Source organism: Acomys minous, assembly GCF_964271855.1.
Source record: "Acomys minous genome assembly, chromosome: 3".
Taxonomy (NCBI): Eukaryota; Metazoa; Chordata; class Mammalia; order Rodentia; family Muridae; genus Acomys; species Acomys minous.
This window is the reverse complement of record NC_140485.1, coordinates 116,902,315-116,917,073: the sequence shown is the minus strand read 5'-3', so window position 1 is coordinate 116,917,073 and position 14,759 is coordinate 116,902,315. Positions and strand designations below refer to the sequence as shown.

The window sequence follows — 14,759 nt, the reverse complement described above, 5'->3', positions numbered from 1 at the left end:
AGAGTTGATTTCACAACTTGCAATGCCTATTACCAGTTTCTCACAGGGTGGGATCAAGAAATTTTAGTGCTCTTACTCTATTTCATGACTTTTCTTATTTTTAACTTAGCATGAAGAAGAGAATCAGACATTTAGTCTGGCAGGGGATGTTTCACGATACCACAGTCAGGGTACTATGGATGCGTGGATGCAGACTGCAGAAATCCTCAAAATTGGTAGAGAAGGTCCAGCCCTGGACCGCTGCTGTCCAAGTAGAGTTTTCAAAGTGTTAGGTGTCGTTTGCATCTGACTCTTCACTCACAGGTGGCCACCAGACGTGGGGCAGAAGCTACATAACTGGAATGTGGCTACTTTAACCAGAAACAAATTTTGTTTTATTGCACTGAGTTTTAATTTATTTGAAATTAAATAATCATCTATAGGAAGTGGCTACTTTACTGAGACCATAGAGCCCTGGAGAGTTCTTAGCAGAAAACTAAGACAGCGTCTTTCGAGGCGGCATGAATGAACCACGAGTGGGATGGTTGCTTATGTGTAAATTCTCTCTCATCATATTTTCCAATGCAGTACCACAATGAGGGGCTGTTATCAGCATGTAGCTCTAACTCAGCTATGCTGGAATATGCTGCCCCAGCACTCTGGATGTCCCTGAAGACTTTAGGCATTCCTATTTGGACTGCGCAGTGCTGAAATTATGTCTGGAGAGACCAATCCGTGCACTGGCCACTCATCTTTCAAATAGCCTGGATATTCCTGAAGCACAATAGCAATTGCTGAATAACCTCATGCCCATTCCCCCCAGATCACTCGTATACACTTATTTTGTAGAAAGCTAATAGTAGTAGTTATGGTTAGTGGGCACTACAGAGTCATTGTAATATGTTGGTGCCTGTTTATCTCCTGTGAGGCAGGTGAGCTGCTGAAAATAATGCCCGTCAGCATGTATGAGTCTCCATGCCAAGCTGGCTCACTCGTATTTATGTCCGCCTGGAGCACTAGTATTTAGGTGCACATATGACAACTGCTCCAATTGGTGTGAACTGATAAAGCTGGATCATCTGTCTCCATAAAAGTGGAATGTATTTCATAACACTACATAGACTCAAAGGTACACCTCAACTCTCTCTATACAAAGCACACCCACATAAAAATCCTTGCACATGAGATCATGGATAAACATAAAATATATTACAGCTGAATTACAGATTTACCAAGATTTAACTGCCATAACGCTTTTCTGGGCTTCGTGTTTATCTTTGTGACATACACGTTCCTTTTTTCGGGCTGGTTTCCAAACTTCTATTCATTAGATAATAAGCCGCAGAAAATAGTAATTTAAAAAGAGCCTTTGAGTCAACTTAATTTGTATCCTTTATGCCCAGCTGGGAGTTATCAGGTATTTATATTTAAAAAGGATTGGTGTTTAAAGACGTACTATTGTTCTCTTTGAAGCAGAGGTCTACTCTCCTGGGCTGGGCTCTAATGTCACCAGCATGTGTTCTCCAGAAACACATTAACCTTTAATACTTGTCATTCAGCTGCCTGCACAGGAGGACTTTCTTAAATCCGGAGAGGAAACAAGGTTATTTAGAAGGAATCAAATGGATAGTTTTACATTTAGAGGGGTGGACAGAAGGCAGTTTTTAAATGTAATTTAAACGGGCAAGTTGGGGGAACAAAGTTAGCTATTATGGACCTAATTACTAGATTGATCAAGCAGTGTATAAAATAATAAAGAAAGCTGGCTCTGCTAATGAGAAAGTCATGGGGGTTGCTACAGTGCGGCCTGAAGAGTTGGCAAAAGGCTTCCAAACACCATTTCCAAAGACACGTAATTTTAAGACAATTAGTTCTTCAGGAAAGTGGGTTTCTGGCTGAGTTTCTGATGGTGAAAACTCGTGCGGCCTTGGGCCAGTGCTGTTGTCAAGGAGGAGGATGAGTAAGGACCCCAACGTGGACACAGAGACACGAGCTAAAGGCTTTACCTGACCCCGTAAAAGTGTCAAGCGCTCCATCTCCGGTTGTGCTTGTGGTCTCACTGCTGTTCAAGGGCTCTGTTTTGACTGCAAGAAGAGACACTACGTGGAAGAATAAGGACATGTGAGTTTTATTTCTAAGTCCGTAGCAAAGCCCCTGACTGCTGGGGACAGATTATATCTCTTTCTCTCTATATATATACTTTTCTAGCTATCATGGGCATGCAAGAGAAAACTCGAGAAGTGAATCAGGAAAGTTTTGTTAATTTAGCTTCTAAACGGGCATGCATTTATGGAGGATTTATTCTAAAACCCTCTGGCTGGGCTGGTTCTGAGAGTCTGGCTTTTAAAGGCAGCGAGCCTTCAAAAGTAAAACAGCAACACTTAGATTTGCATTTTTAAAACTCTCTTGAGCACACTTTCACACAGTTAACAGATGGAAGGATGGAAGAGAAATCGTCAGGATCTTCACCACACTTAAGTCATAGCAAAGACATTTAAAAACCTTAGGTTTCAGTCTTCCCAAGAAAATATTTAGAGACAATTGCATAAGAGTCCAATGGAGGATCACTCAAATCCAGGAAAGCCTGAATCTGTTCTCACAAAAGGTTAAAACAAGCCAAAAAAGAAAGACAAAAACCAAGGCACTCAATAAATATTCTGAGAAAACAAAACAAATAACACACACACACACACACACACACACACAAAAGGGTTCTTAAAGCTTGGGGTATTTTCTATTTAACAGCATAACATTTGTGATGATATTGAGATAAGCACTGAATGAGAGATGATGCCCACAGCATTCCAAGTTTCTTCATAAAGTGCTTGCCATATGTAATTTTGGCAAAATCCCCCCTTGGCGCTGAAGCAGGCTGGTACACGTCGTCATCATTATCACATGCAAACGGGGAGGGCAATGACAAAGCCTCTACCCATTTGGTCACACCATATTTTCCCTTTGTTGGTAAAACCCTGCCACATGTGTACATCAGGGGAGTCGGGGAATAGACGAAGGTGGTTCTATTTGGCACCTCCTCGGTCTCCAGGTAGTAAGTGGGCTGGTACAGTTAAGTAATTTAGAAGCAGGAGGAGAGCAGGAAGCAGAGCGCTAGAGGAGAGAGTCGTCGAATGGTAGCCAACTGTGAGTCAGCATGCTGGAAACGACAGGCAGGTTCATCCTGCGCCCATCAACCACGGAAGGGAGGATGTGACCCTGTTAGAGAAGCTGCCGGCCACAGGGAAGCATGCAGGGAACTCAGACACTTCTGTAGCCAAGGTCGCCAAGCCCTCACTGAGGCCTAGGTTTAGTGTACACAGTTGAGTGATAACAAATTGATAGAAGATTCAGAGAACTGTAGAGGTTGAATGCAGGAAGTGAAGCACACCACACACTACACACACACACACACACACACACACACACACACACACACATACACACACACAAGAATTACTTATTTTTGGAGAAGGGAAGTTAAAGGTTAGCCTCTTTTTCAAAAATAACAACAATCTTCTTTAGTCTAGTTATCTGCGTGATAATAATGACTCTGTAGTTATCACAGTAATTTGCACTTACATTCTAACCCATATACCTGATCTACACTTACCACTGCAAAAAGTACTTATTACGACGAGACTATTTGCTACGCATTCACACGTGACTGTATTAGAACACGTGTGTTCAGCAAAGCTTGATTGGAATCCCGAGGGATCTTTGCACTTAACATTTATGGTCTGTGCACCATAGTAGCCTGTGGGTCATAGCCAGATGGTTGCTCAGAGTGTAGCAACAGCAACTACAACAACAACAAAACAACAAAACAAAACGTGATTTCCTTTTAGAATAACTCAAAATACTTCACTGTAATGGAAAACTCCAAAATACTAGGGTAGGCTACTAAGCTGTTGCTATGTGTCTTTTCCTCATGGACTACTGTTTTAAAACAAAATGAAAAAAAAAAGTAGCACGGCTGGAAGTGGATGAAAGAGCACATACTCCAAATGCACCTAACGCATTCCAGGTACTCCAGATGAGTGGAAGTGTGTCATGTAAATGACGAACAAACTTACTCCCATCACTGTGAGCAAACACTATCACCATCTTCACTTTTCACATGACTGAAGCACAGAACCCAGACTAACTGGTCCTGATCACATTGCTGTTGAGAGCTCGAGGTTGACCCTAGCCAGTGAACCTGCAGGAGCCCCTATGCACTGGACTGCCCGCAGGCATCATCAGTTCGATGGGATTCCCTTCTTTCTGTGTAAAGATAACGCAGGGGTAGCTCTAGAGGGGTGGGAATCTGTGTGACTCAAGCCCCACGTCTTACTTCTGACACCTATGACGAAAAGCGCAGCCCAGAGACTTCTGCCACGTGAAGGCGACAGGCACCTTAGAGCTTCCAAATTCTAATGTGGCCACGTTCCCATTTACACATGTCTATATCTATAAACAAAACTGTAAAAGAGATTTATTACACCTCTACTAAGATGTCTCGCTTGTGAGATGGGAGGGGCAGGAAGTGAGCCGAGTCTGACAGAACTGGTCTAGAAGGCCGACATGTTGATGGTGCTTGGTTTTGTTAGCTGGATACAAACCCTGAAAGCTGACTTAAGCATTACTCAGCAGTGGTTTTGATTATAATTTCCTGCACTTGAAAGCTTCAGGCAGTCAGAAGGAGGACGAAGACAAGAAAGACAGGTTTGGCCCCATTCATAATGCTGGTAACATCTTTCATTAATTTAAACTGCCTGTATTCAGGACAAAGGTGGTTTATTTTACTGAGAAAAGCCATACGCTAGAAAGAACGTGAAGAAATGCAGAAACGTCAGGAGGTGCTCAGTGTTCTAAAATGAGCTAATTTTAAAGTAACAAGTCAACAAAATTGATATCAACGTTTGGAGGGAAAATGTGAACATTAATATCAAATGACTTTTTCTTTTTAGATAAGGGTAGTATAAAATAGAAAGCGGTATATTTATGGCCACAGCCCTGTGGAGTCTATCTAATTTTGTGAGTTAAGCAAAGCTGTCCCTGGTTAAATTTTAGGTGACAGAAAAGGGAATAAAGTCAGTTATCTTTTCCCAACAGATAAGTTATTTTTACATTATATGGTTATTGGCAAACTGTTTGAGGTACTAAAGGGGGTGCTAAGCTATTTGGTTGTTATCCATTGTAATAATAACTAATCTAATTAGTTTTAATGGCAGAAAATTCAGAAAGGTAAATCAATACTTTTCACATCATTAAAATTGGCATAAAACATTAGAAAGAGACATTAGAATATGTTAAGTAACAGAAAATATACATTACACCAAAATTATAAATAATCCTTAATAAAGGGTGTCTTATCTACTGAGCTTCCAAATATAGTTGGTTTATATTAAATTTTTTTGGTCTGTCTTGCTTTTGTTTCTGTGATATAAAGTTCATATACATTTTTTTTAACATTAAGCTATTACATGGTGCTATTACAAAATATAAAAAGAATATAGTTGTAGAATACAAGAAGTGTAGAGTTTAGTAGTAGGGGGCTCTTTTCCCAAATAAATGACATCCAGAAACAAATTTACTACATGTGAGTTAGTTGTCTAAATGTTAAAAGAGTTCTGGAAGGTTCCTTGATAACTATTTCAAATTTAAAAAAATACAGCTTATGACAATGTCTTGTCTTTGATGCCCAGATCTTTACTTCAGGACCTCTTAAGCTCCACGAGGTATTAAGTCAGCTCCGCACCCTAGCTGCTCACGCAGCTCCGACACATCATGACTTTGTCATTTTCATGCCTGCTTCATTGTGCAGTGTTTTGGTGCGTGAATGGCCAGTGGCGCATTGGTTATAGCAATGGGTTCTTATTTTCTAGTACAGACGATGGAATATAATTGGATCTTGACATGATTCAATTAAATAAGAAAATAAAATTTACTTTCTTTACCCATTGTCCTAAGTGTGCCTGACAGATTTAGGTATTTTTGTACACGGCATGTATATGACTGAGTCTAGGCTCCTGACACTATTTCTAAAATTCGAATCAGAAGTTACCTATCTCTGGGAGAAAGTTCTCGGATGCCTACAGATAAAAGATTTTAAAATCTAGAGTGTATCAGTAGACTTGTATTAGTCGTTATGCCAAATCTTCCCCATGGCCTGTATTTTTCTTTTTTCTTTTTTTTTTTTTTATGGGATGGGAATGATTATAATGCTATGGAAGAATGGTTTATGATGTGAAATCTGTACCCCCATGTCTTAAAGTCAAGTTTATTTGAGCACAGCCAAGCTCAATTATTTAGGGACTGCTCTTGGCTGCATCTACGTATTAACAGCAGAGCTGAAATAATCACATGTCCATATAACCCAGAAAGTCTCACCACTGGTTGGTTCATTTGCTAAGTTCCCTGCCCTGCCTCCCTCTCTCCCTTGCCCTCCCTCCCTCCCTCCCTCCCTCTCTTGCCCTCCCTCCCTCCCTCCCTCCCTTTCTCCCTCCCTTCCTCTATTAGTGTCCTCATTGTTAGGACTATAGGCATATAGTACCACACCTGGCTCCTACATTTTACATTTGACTTTTTACAAATGATAGAAACTTGAGGTGAAAGTGTAAGTCTCAGCCTAAATCTTCAGATAGTTTGATATATTGGAATTAAGGTGATATAATGTCTTAATTCAGGTTAAGAACTATGAGGACATGCTGAAGTGACACAAGATGTCAGAGTCTTAAGGCAATGTCTCAACTTACACAAACAGCTTGTCGTTGAAACTTGTTTCAATGCTGAGGAAAAACTGGGAAAAAGCTACTAGTCTTTCTTTTTGTTTTGTTACAATAAATTTATCAAAGGATCTAATTCTAATACTAAAACCAGCAATAAAATAAAGCATGTAGGGACAGAGAGATGGCCTGCCAATGGGAAGTGCAGAGGACCTGAGTTCAGTTCCCAGCATCCACATCCAGGGGCTCCCAGCTACCTGTAAATCCTGCTTCTGGGACGTGTGCACGCACACAGATGCGCGCGCGCACACACACACACACACACACACACACACACACACACATGCGTGTGCATACACAGAACTAAAAATAATGATGAAAATAAATCTTTAAAAAACTACTTCATCCCCAATAAGAGACATCAAACAGAAAACATTTAGTTTGTGTCATAAAGAACTGCTGAGAAGTCATTAAAAATTCATTAAAATGTTCCTATCAGTATGCCAAACCATTTCTACCTTTAGTTGTTACGATTGCCACTTAACAATGGTATCAAAGTATTTCTAATACATTGATAGTACAGTTGGTTTCTTTGGTCCAGTTTACATATTTGTAAATCCAGAGGATTTATAGAATGACAAATTTCATTTTCATGCAATGATCGTTTTCAGTTTCCTTAAAAAAATATTGCCTAATTATTATGGAACTATCTACTCAAATAAAACTGTAGTGGTATTTATTGGCAAACCAATTTATCTTATAACAAAGACACCTGCCAGGAAGGCTACAACCTCCCTTTATCATGAAGGCGCAAAAACATAGGAAGAATGAGGAACTTGTTCAAGGTGACACAGCCAGTCAGTGTAGCTGAGTGCTATGGTCCAGATCCACTGAGCTTCTGCCTTGTATATTCTTGCTCTTACAGCTACCACCTGAGCACTAGGAACCAGGGAAAAGTGATGCTTTGTTCTTAGGACGATGCTTCTGGGTGGGATGACATGGATGGGATGAAGCATACATTGCCCTGAGTTCACCGTTGTAACATTGCATCCCACATGATTATATTGTAGCCATCTTAGAACAAATATCATTGATCCATAAATGAATTTTACATTGTAATTGCTTTTTAAAAAACCAGCAAAATCAGAATATTTTGTGGCACAAAATATTTGTAACACAAGAAATACATGTGAAATTTAAATTTCAGGGCCTATAAATACAGTTTTCTTGGAACCGGTCCATGCGCCTTCATTTACGTACAGCCTAGAGCTACTTCATTTACATATATCCTAGAGCTACTTCATTTACATATATCCTAGAGCTACTTCATTTACATATATCCTAGAGCTACTTTTGCTTCTAACCAGCGGAGATGAGATACTGTTGGCACATACCGAAGGACTGACCTACCATCATGGAAGAGCACTTACTATCTGGCTCTTTACCAAAAAAGAATCAAGAATAACTACATTCTGGCAATAATTTTTAAGCATGAAAAGTGTATTTCAAGCATGAAAATGGAAAGTATTTGCAATTCAAACTATGAAAATATAAATAATGAACATAATAGAATATGCTTTTTATTTGTCATACATTTTAATTTAATCTGAAGTGGAGCAGTGTCCAGCCAAACTGTCTCTATGCCATTTAAATCCTAAAGCGGGAGTCTCTGCAGGATTGTGAAGGTTTTGCTTTAACTTTTGATTGCACTTTACTGCTTATTCTAGGAGAACGCTTACATGTTTGCATACATGAACACAGGTGATATCAGTAGATCAGAACATTTGAGGAGACTTAATTTGTAATTTTATTATTTGTTTATTTATTCAGTTACTTGAGATTGGGTTATTATTGGACTTGAAGCTGTTAATTTTCTGTTTCAGCCTTCCACACAGCTGGAATTACAGGCATATTTCACTATGCTAGGCTAAAAATTTTATAAGCACAGCTCTCATTACTGGTACTTTTTTTTTAAATTGTAGAATATTGGATGCTAATTCAATTTTAGGTTCTTAGGAATATTTGTCAAAGACTATAAAACTGCAAATGCAAAAAACAAAGCAAAACAAAACAAAACAAAAAAACCTTGTTTCAGCATTAAGAGTTTAAACCGTGGGAATTAAGTAGGTCATTGGATAATTAGGTCTCTATGAGTTCTCATTGGCTTAGAATGCTCTGATTGACCTGACTTTGTTGGGTGGAAAGAACCACATGAGAAACTAATAATTAGCTGTAAGGCAATATAATCCCCATTGGTGAAGAGTTAGGCAAAAATCTAAGAATACTCCCACCACTGATCTAAGCATATAAGATTAGAGTAATAAATGATAAGAAACCTGCAGCCAACTGCCGAACATGAACAGCTACAAGGCTTGTTTACTTTTCTTTTCTTTTTGCTTATACATTTAGGACACAGGAAAGAGGGGCCAAACATAGAGGCGGCAGCAAGACAGCAAAGCAGAGGTCAAATGCACACACCCAAACGCATGCAGTGTACCATCGGCTCTCATACTTGTTGCGGAAGAGGGAGTGTTGCAACTCAGCAGCCAGTCTGCTGTATTTAAGACAGCCATGTTGTCCCCTGAGAACAGGAACAGTATAAAAGTTCATTGTCTGCAGGCGTGCTGAGTATACCTGAGCAGTCCTGAAGGCCGGCACCAGTTTCCTTTGAGCAAGACTAAGTGTCCCGTGTGCCGCCCGTGTTTCAGTGTATCGGGTCTGCTTTGGTGCTCCCAAACAAATGTGAGATGTGCACTCCAAGTCTTCCCTCAGAGTGCGTGAACTTTTCAATCTTATTATCTGTACTCAGCTTTGACTTCAAAGGTAAATGTTCTCGCCCCAGTGCTTATGACGAAATATCCCTTAATGTCCAATATCCATTAATTAGCTGAAATTATAGATGCGTGTTTAGAGACGAATAAACAAGGGGAAGTGTTAATCTACAAAGGGTTTGGTGTAACAGATTATTAAATGCAGGATAGGTTGCAACGCACACAACTTGACAAAGAAAACCAGGGGCCTCAGATTAATTGGGAAGGGTTTATCAGTCTCACGGAGGATTATTTAAAGTTTAAAAGAAAATATGATGCGGCAAGTGCTGATATCTGGCAGTATGAGCAGTTTCCTGAGTAAAACAGGTTTTGGATGAGTTTGAACTTTGGTACCTGGGCTGCCTCTACAAAATTCAGCATGATGGTGGATAATTTAAAATTATTAATAATTAATTGCATATTGCTCGTATGTGTGTATGCTGTAGTATCTCTAAATATGCATATTTTACACATTCAGAGCATATGTTTTGACAAGATGAATGCATTTCATAGAAAAATAACGGGGGATGTTTGAAATAATGACTTACATGTTATTGTAAGTTTTAGCACAGTTATTACTTTAAAATGAGAAAAAATTCTGGAAAATGCAAATCTCTTTCATATCAGTGCTGGGTACCACAGTATTATTTTTGAAGACAAAATGCAGCAGATATAAACACTTTACTGTATTTTAAATTAATTGCATCAAATACAATTTTAATGAAAAACGTTGGGGTAAAACCTTTATTTAAAATTTAAGCTAAAACAAAAATACTGAATATGCAAACTTGTGCACATATATATGTGATGTCTTTTATCCACAACTTTTAAATTATGTGGAATATTTATAATGACAAACAGAAAATGGTAACCTTTTGAAAGTCTTTTGAAGTGTTTCTGAGGAATATATGTTCTCTCTGAATGCTCATAGCATTCAACTTCTGAAATGAGTAGAACACTAATAATAAATACATTAGCTGGATTTCCTTGCATATACTTGTGATCATGGCATCGATAGTAAGATAGCCATTTATTGACAACCCCTGATGTGTCTTCGATGTGCCTCTGGGCATCCTTGTGATGGCACTTACCTCCTGTCCCATTTGTTGTGACTGAAGTATTGCTGAGGCTGGATTTATCCAGCTTGGAGCTTCCAGGTGTATCACTGCCTCCGACCAAGGCATGGGGGCTGGCTAGGTCTTGCATTTCCATAGACCTGTTAGAATACGAACAACAGAGATCAAACTGAAATTTCAGCTAAGTTATTTTTTTCTCTAAATCTTTGCATGTTCATGTGTGTCGGTGACTGTGCACTAAAAATAAGACTAGATTCCACAAGGAGAACACATGACTTGTTCTGCTGCGCAGTCCTACATGTGCATTGCATGCAATGAGGCAAAGGAAAGGTCTCTGGTCATGGCTGTCTGTGTTGACATGGAAATCATCATTTTTGCTATCCACACAGAGGGATGGGGTAATTGTTTAACTCCCAGAACTTGACAGCCCCTGTCACCAATGAGGAAGTAACCAGCAGCAGAAATAAACAGAACTCAGAAGCAGAGAAAATTCTAGTGACCCCCTTGATCCAAGTGCCTTAAAAACAAACCCGATGCTGACATCTACAGTCATGACATTTCTAACACCCACCCAGAAAAAAGGAGACTTTGACATATGTTTCCTTCTGAGAATATGAAAGAATTGGAGTGCCCAATAAATTTGGGACCTTGAACGGATGAACTATTTTTTCGACAAAATTAAAGGAAGAGGGAGGCAACAAGTACAGTTGGAACACCTAGAACATGATTTAACAAAAGTCAATGTTTTCCTTTAAAGACTCCAAAATAAATAAAAATCTTAAGTATAGTAATATCAGTAATATGGCTCACTTTATAAGACTTAATAATAACTATAGAAGTAAGTTGTTTTTAGTTACATATGGAACACTGCTAAGCGGATTATGCTGGTAGGTAAATACTAATAGGACTTTAAATGTAAATCTTATAGAATATGATATCCAATCATAATGAAGTCATTAAAAATGATAGTATGATATATGTAAAACCCTAACACTTGCAAATTAAATGTTATACTTCTAATCTTACATCAGTCAAACAAAATTTCAAAAATAAATATAAAAGAGGCATATAGGATGGAATAATAGTGAAAATACATCAATTTGAAATGTGGCATGCAAACTCAGTGGTGTGGACATAAGGGGAGGCTCTCAATAACCTATGTCTACGTTTCCATCCAAGAAACTAGAAACAGAAGAAAAAACAGATATCAATAGGATGAAACAATATGGGGAAGAAATCATTGAAATAGAAAACTCTAGGTCAATCCAAATAATCTTTAATTCCAAAAGATCACTAGAGACGCTGGTGGTATTCAAAGGATGGAAAGACATTATAAATCATGTCAATGACCTCAAAAGGATTGAAAAAACTGGTGAACTTTCTGAAAGAGGTCAAATCGGACTTAGTAAGAATGTAGAAAATCCCCAGACTAATTATCAATTGAAGAAAGTTCCAGAGATGAGGCTTTAAAAGAGTTTAGACAGGGAAATGCCTGCTCTGCAATCATGAGAAACTGTTCAAATCCCAGACCTCATGCAAAAGCTGGGGGCATGGTGGGGCTGGGCATGGTGGGGGTGGGCATGGTGGGGGGTGGGCATAGTGGGCTGGGCATGGTGGGGCTGGGCATAGTGGGGCTGGGCATGGTGGGGCTGGGCATGGTGGGGCTGAGCATGGTGGGGCTGGGCATGGTGGGGCTGGGCATGGTGAGGCTGGGCATGGTGGGGCTGGGCATGGTGGGGCTGAGCATGGTGGGGATGGGCATGGTGGGGCTGCGCGTGGTGGGGCTGGGCATGGTGGGCTGGGCATGGTGGGGCTGGGCATGGTGGGCTGGGCATGGTGGGGCTGGGCATGGTGGGGGTGGGTATGGTGGGGCTGGGCATGGTGGGCTGGGCATGGTGGGGCTGGGCATGGTGGGCTGGGCATGGTGGGCTGGGCATGGTGGGGCTGGGCATGGTGGGGGTGGGCATGGTGGGGGTGGGCATGGTGGGGCTGGGCATGGTGGGGCTGGGCATGGTGGGGCTGGGCATGGTGGGGGTGGGCATGGTGGGGCTGGGCATGGTGGGACTGGGCATGGTGGGCTGGGTATGGTGGGGCTGGGCATGGTGGGGCTGGGCATGGTGGGGCTGGGCGTGGTGGGGCTGGGCGTGGTGGGGCTGGGCGTGGTGGGGGGTGGGTGTGGTGGGGGGTGGGCGTGGTGGGGGTTGGGGTTGGGGGTTGGAAGTTGAGTTGTTCATGGTACGACTGTGTTTCAGCTTAGCCCAACGAGATTCTGAAGGATCAGATCTCTTGCCATAACTGCTCTGTAGCAGTAAGGGCTAGTGCTTGGGGAAATTTAACAAAAGAAAACAAATGCTATGGTTTTGAATTAATTGAGTTTGCTTATGAAAGCTCTAACTATTGTGAGGAATCAGAGCAACCTGACCCCTAGTGGAAAGAAAGTGCATTAGCAGACAACACTTGATGCAGCCTCCATGAAGGGCAGTATTGTTTGTATATGTTGTCACTTGCTATATACCTCTACTGACAGAAAACAAGTAGAAATTAATTCCTCTATCTTCTGTAATTAAAGACAGAAATTTAAATAGTGTTGCACAATGTCCAGACAATGTATTTACATGGTCAATGACATGAGGAACAGTAAAGGGAGCATGAAATAGGCATATGAGGAGGAACGGAAGGTCACCGCTCTATCCGGCAGACAGATGCTGTGTTCACGGGGTTTTGCATCATCTGCTGGTTTTCATTTGGGTCCTCTTACAGTAATAAGCCACAGTCATCAATCAGTCAGTATGTCTGCATTCTGCAATTCCTTCAGCCAATCACTGAGCCTGAGGCTGAAGTGGGGGACCATCTCGGTGATAACCTGACAATCACAGATTTCTACTAGATGTCTTAACTGGTTCACCCGCAAGCAAAGTCTTTTCTATGAGAGCCTTTGCCTTAGAATTTAAGGTTTAGAATATCAGCAGCCAACTGATGGGGCAGTCGGTAATGCAAGCTTAAAAAGTTAGGGGAAAATTTTTTCTGAAATTGTTAGCTGGATTTTGATTGGTTCAAATAAAGGACCTCAAGGGAGACTTCTGGTCAGAGGTATCACTGAAGACTAAAGTAGTGTGGGGCTCCTAGCCAGTTTGGATCATGTGCAAGATGTGTAAGCCAGGATAATCAGTCAGGAATGAAAGAACGTAGCATACAGAACAGAAAGGAGCGGAGGAGAAACAAAACATGTTGCTTCTGTAAAACCAAGAATAACAACAAAACAGCCCATGACATGAACACAGTCCTGGTGTGCTGCAGTCCAATCCACAGGAAATGAAGACACAGCTATCTAGATTTCTACACTGCAGCTCCTCAGTCATATTTGTTCTAGTGGGCTGAAGCCTCCTACAAGTAAAGGAGTCTTTAGCGAACAGAAATTCGTCATTCCCAACACGAGTCCAGAAGCATATTCCTGACATCTCTTGTGTTTGCTTTCTAAAGCATTTCATCATCAAACTTCAGGTGCTTGGAAAGTTCAATAGTAATAGAATATTCTTTTTCCAAAAATTACTAATGTCAACACAAACATCTATTTTGCCCCATCTAACACTGCTCATTACATTTAAAGGTGGATGTCTATTTCAACTCCATTTTCATAAGGCTTATGTCATCAGGCTTTTAAACATTAGTATCTGTCTGGACAATTTAAGTGAACTCAATCTTAGTCTGACGTGCTCATTAAAAAGGAGAAATGAGAGAATTCCACGATGCAGGAAGTCATTTCTTGGTTCTTTTCTAGAGTGTTTTGTTTGTTTGTTTGTTTGTTTGTTTGTTTGTTTGTAGAGCAAATTGAATTTGGTTTGAATCGTCTGGTGTCCTCTTCAAACCTAAGGTAGGGCAAGCCTTAAGTTTGTGTACTGTAGAATGTACTCCAGCTCAGATGCTGTGATTCACTCTTTTCAGATCCTGGTAATGAGTCATGACCCTGTTTATTTATAGAGGCCCTCCATCAGCTGTTAGGGACCCAAGGAATGCAAGTGTCCTAGACTCTCTACAACCCCACCACACCAGCATCTCTCTTTGTATGAAATGGGCACTGCAGAGGCAAGGTTCTAGATCTCAGTGTCTACCTAGAAAGACCGCAATTTGGCCACCCGGTGGATGCATACAACGGTGTGAGCTTGGTATTTGCTTTTGCCCACAATGTTGCT

General features: G+C 40.7%; 1 protein-coding gene across 9 annotated transcripts in view; it reads right to left on the bottom strand.

The window, feature by feature from the left end:
* Positions 1-14,759, bottom strand: part of EYA4 (EYA transcriptional coactivator and phosphatase 4) — a 224,079-nt gene that overhangs the window by 53,400 nt on the left and 155,920 nt on the right. For 6 of the 9 annotated variants that reach the window (XM_084775148.1, XM_084775155.1, XM_084775147.1 and 3 more), the window contains 2 exons: positions 10,585-10,709; positions 1,986-2,078 (listed from right to left, as the gene is read on the bottom strand). In XM_084775148.1, the coding sequence (XP_084631274.1) occupies positions 1,986-2,078; positions 10,585-10,709 (218 nt within the window). The remainder of the gene's footprint in view (positions 1-1,985; positions 2,079-10,584; positions 10,710-14,759) is intronic. The other 3 variants (XM_084775153.1, XM_084775154.1, XM_084775150.1) reach the window with 2 other exon arrangements.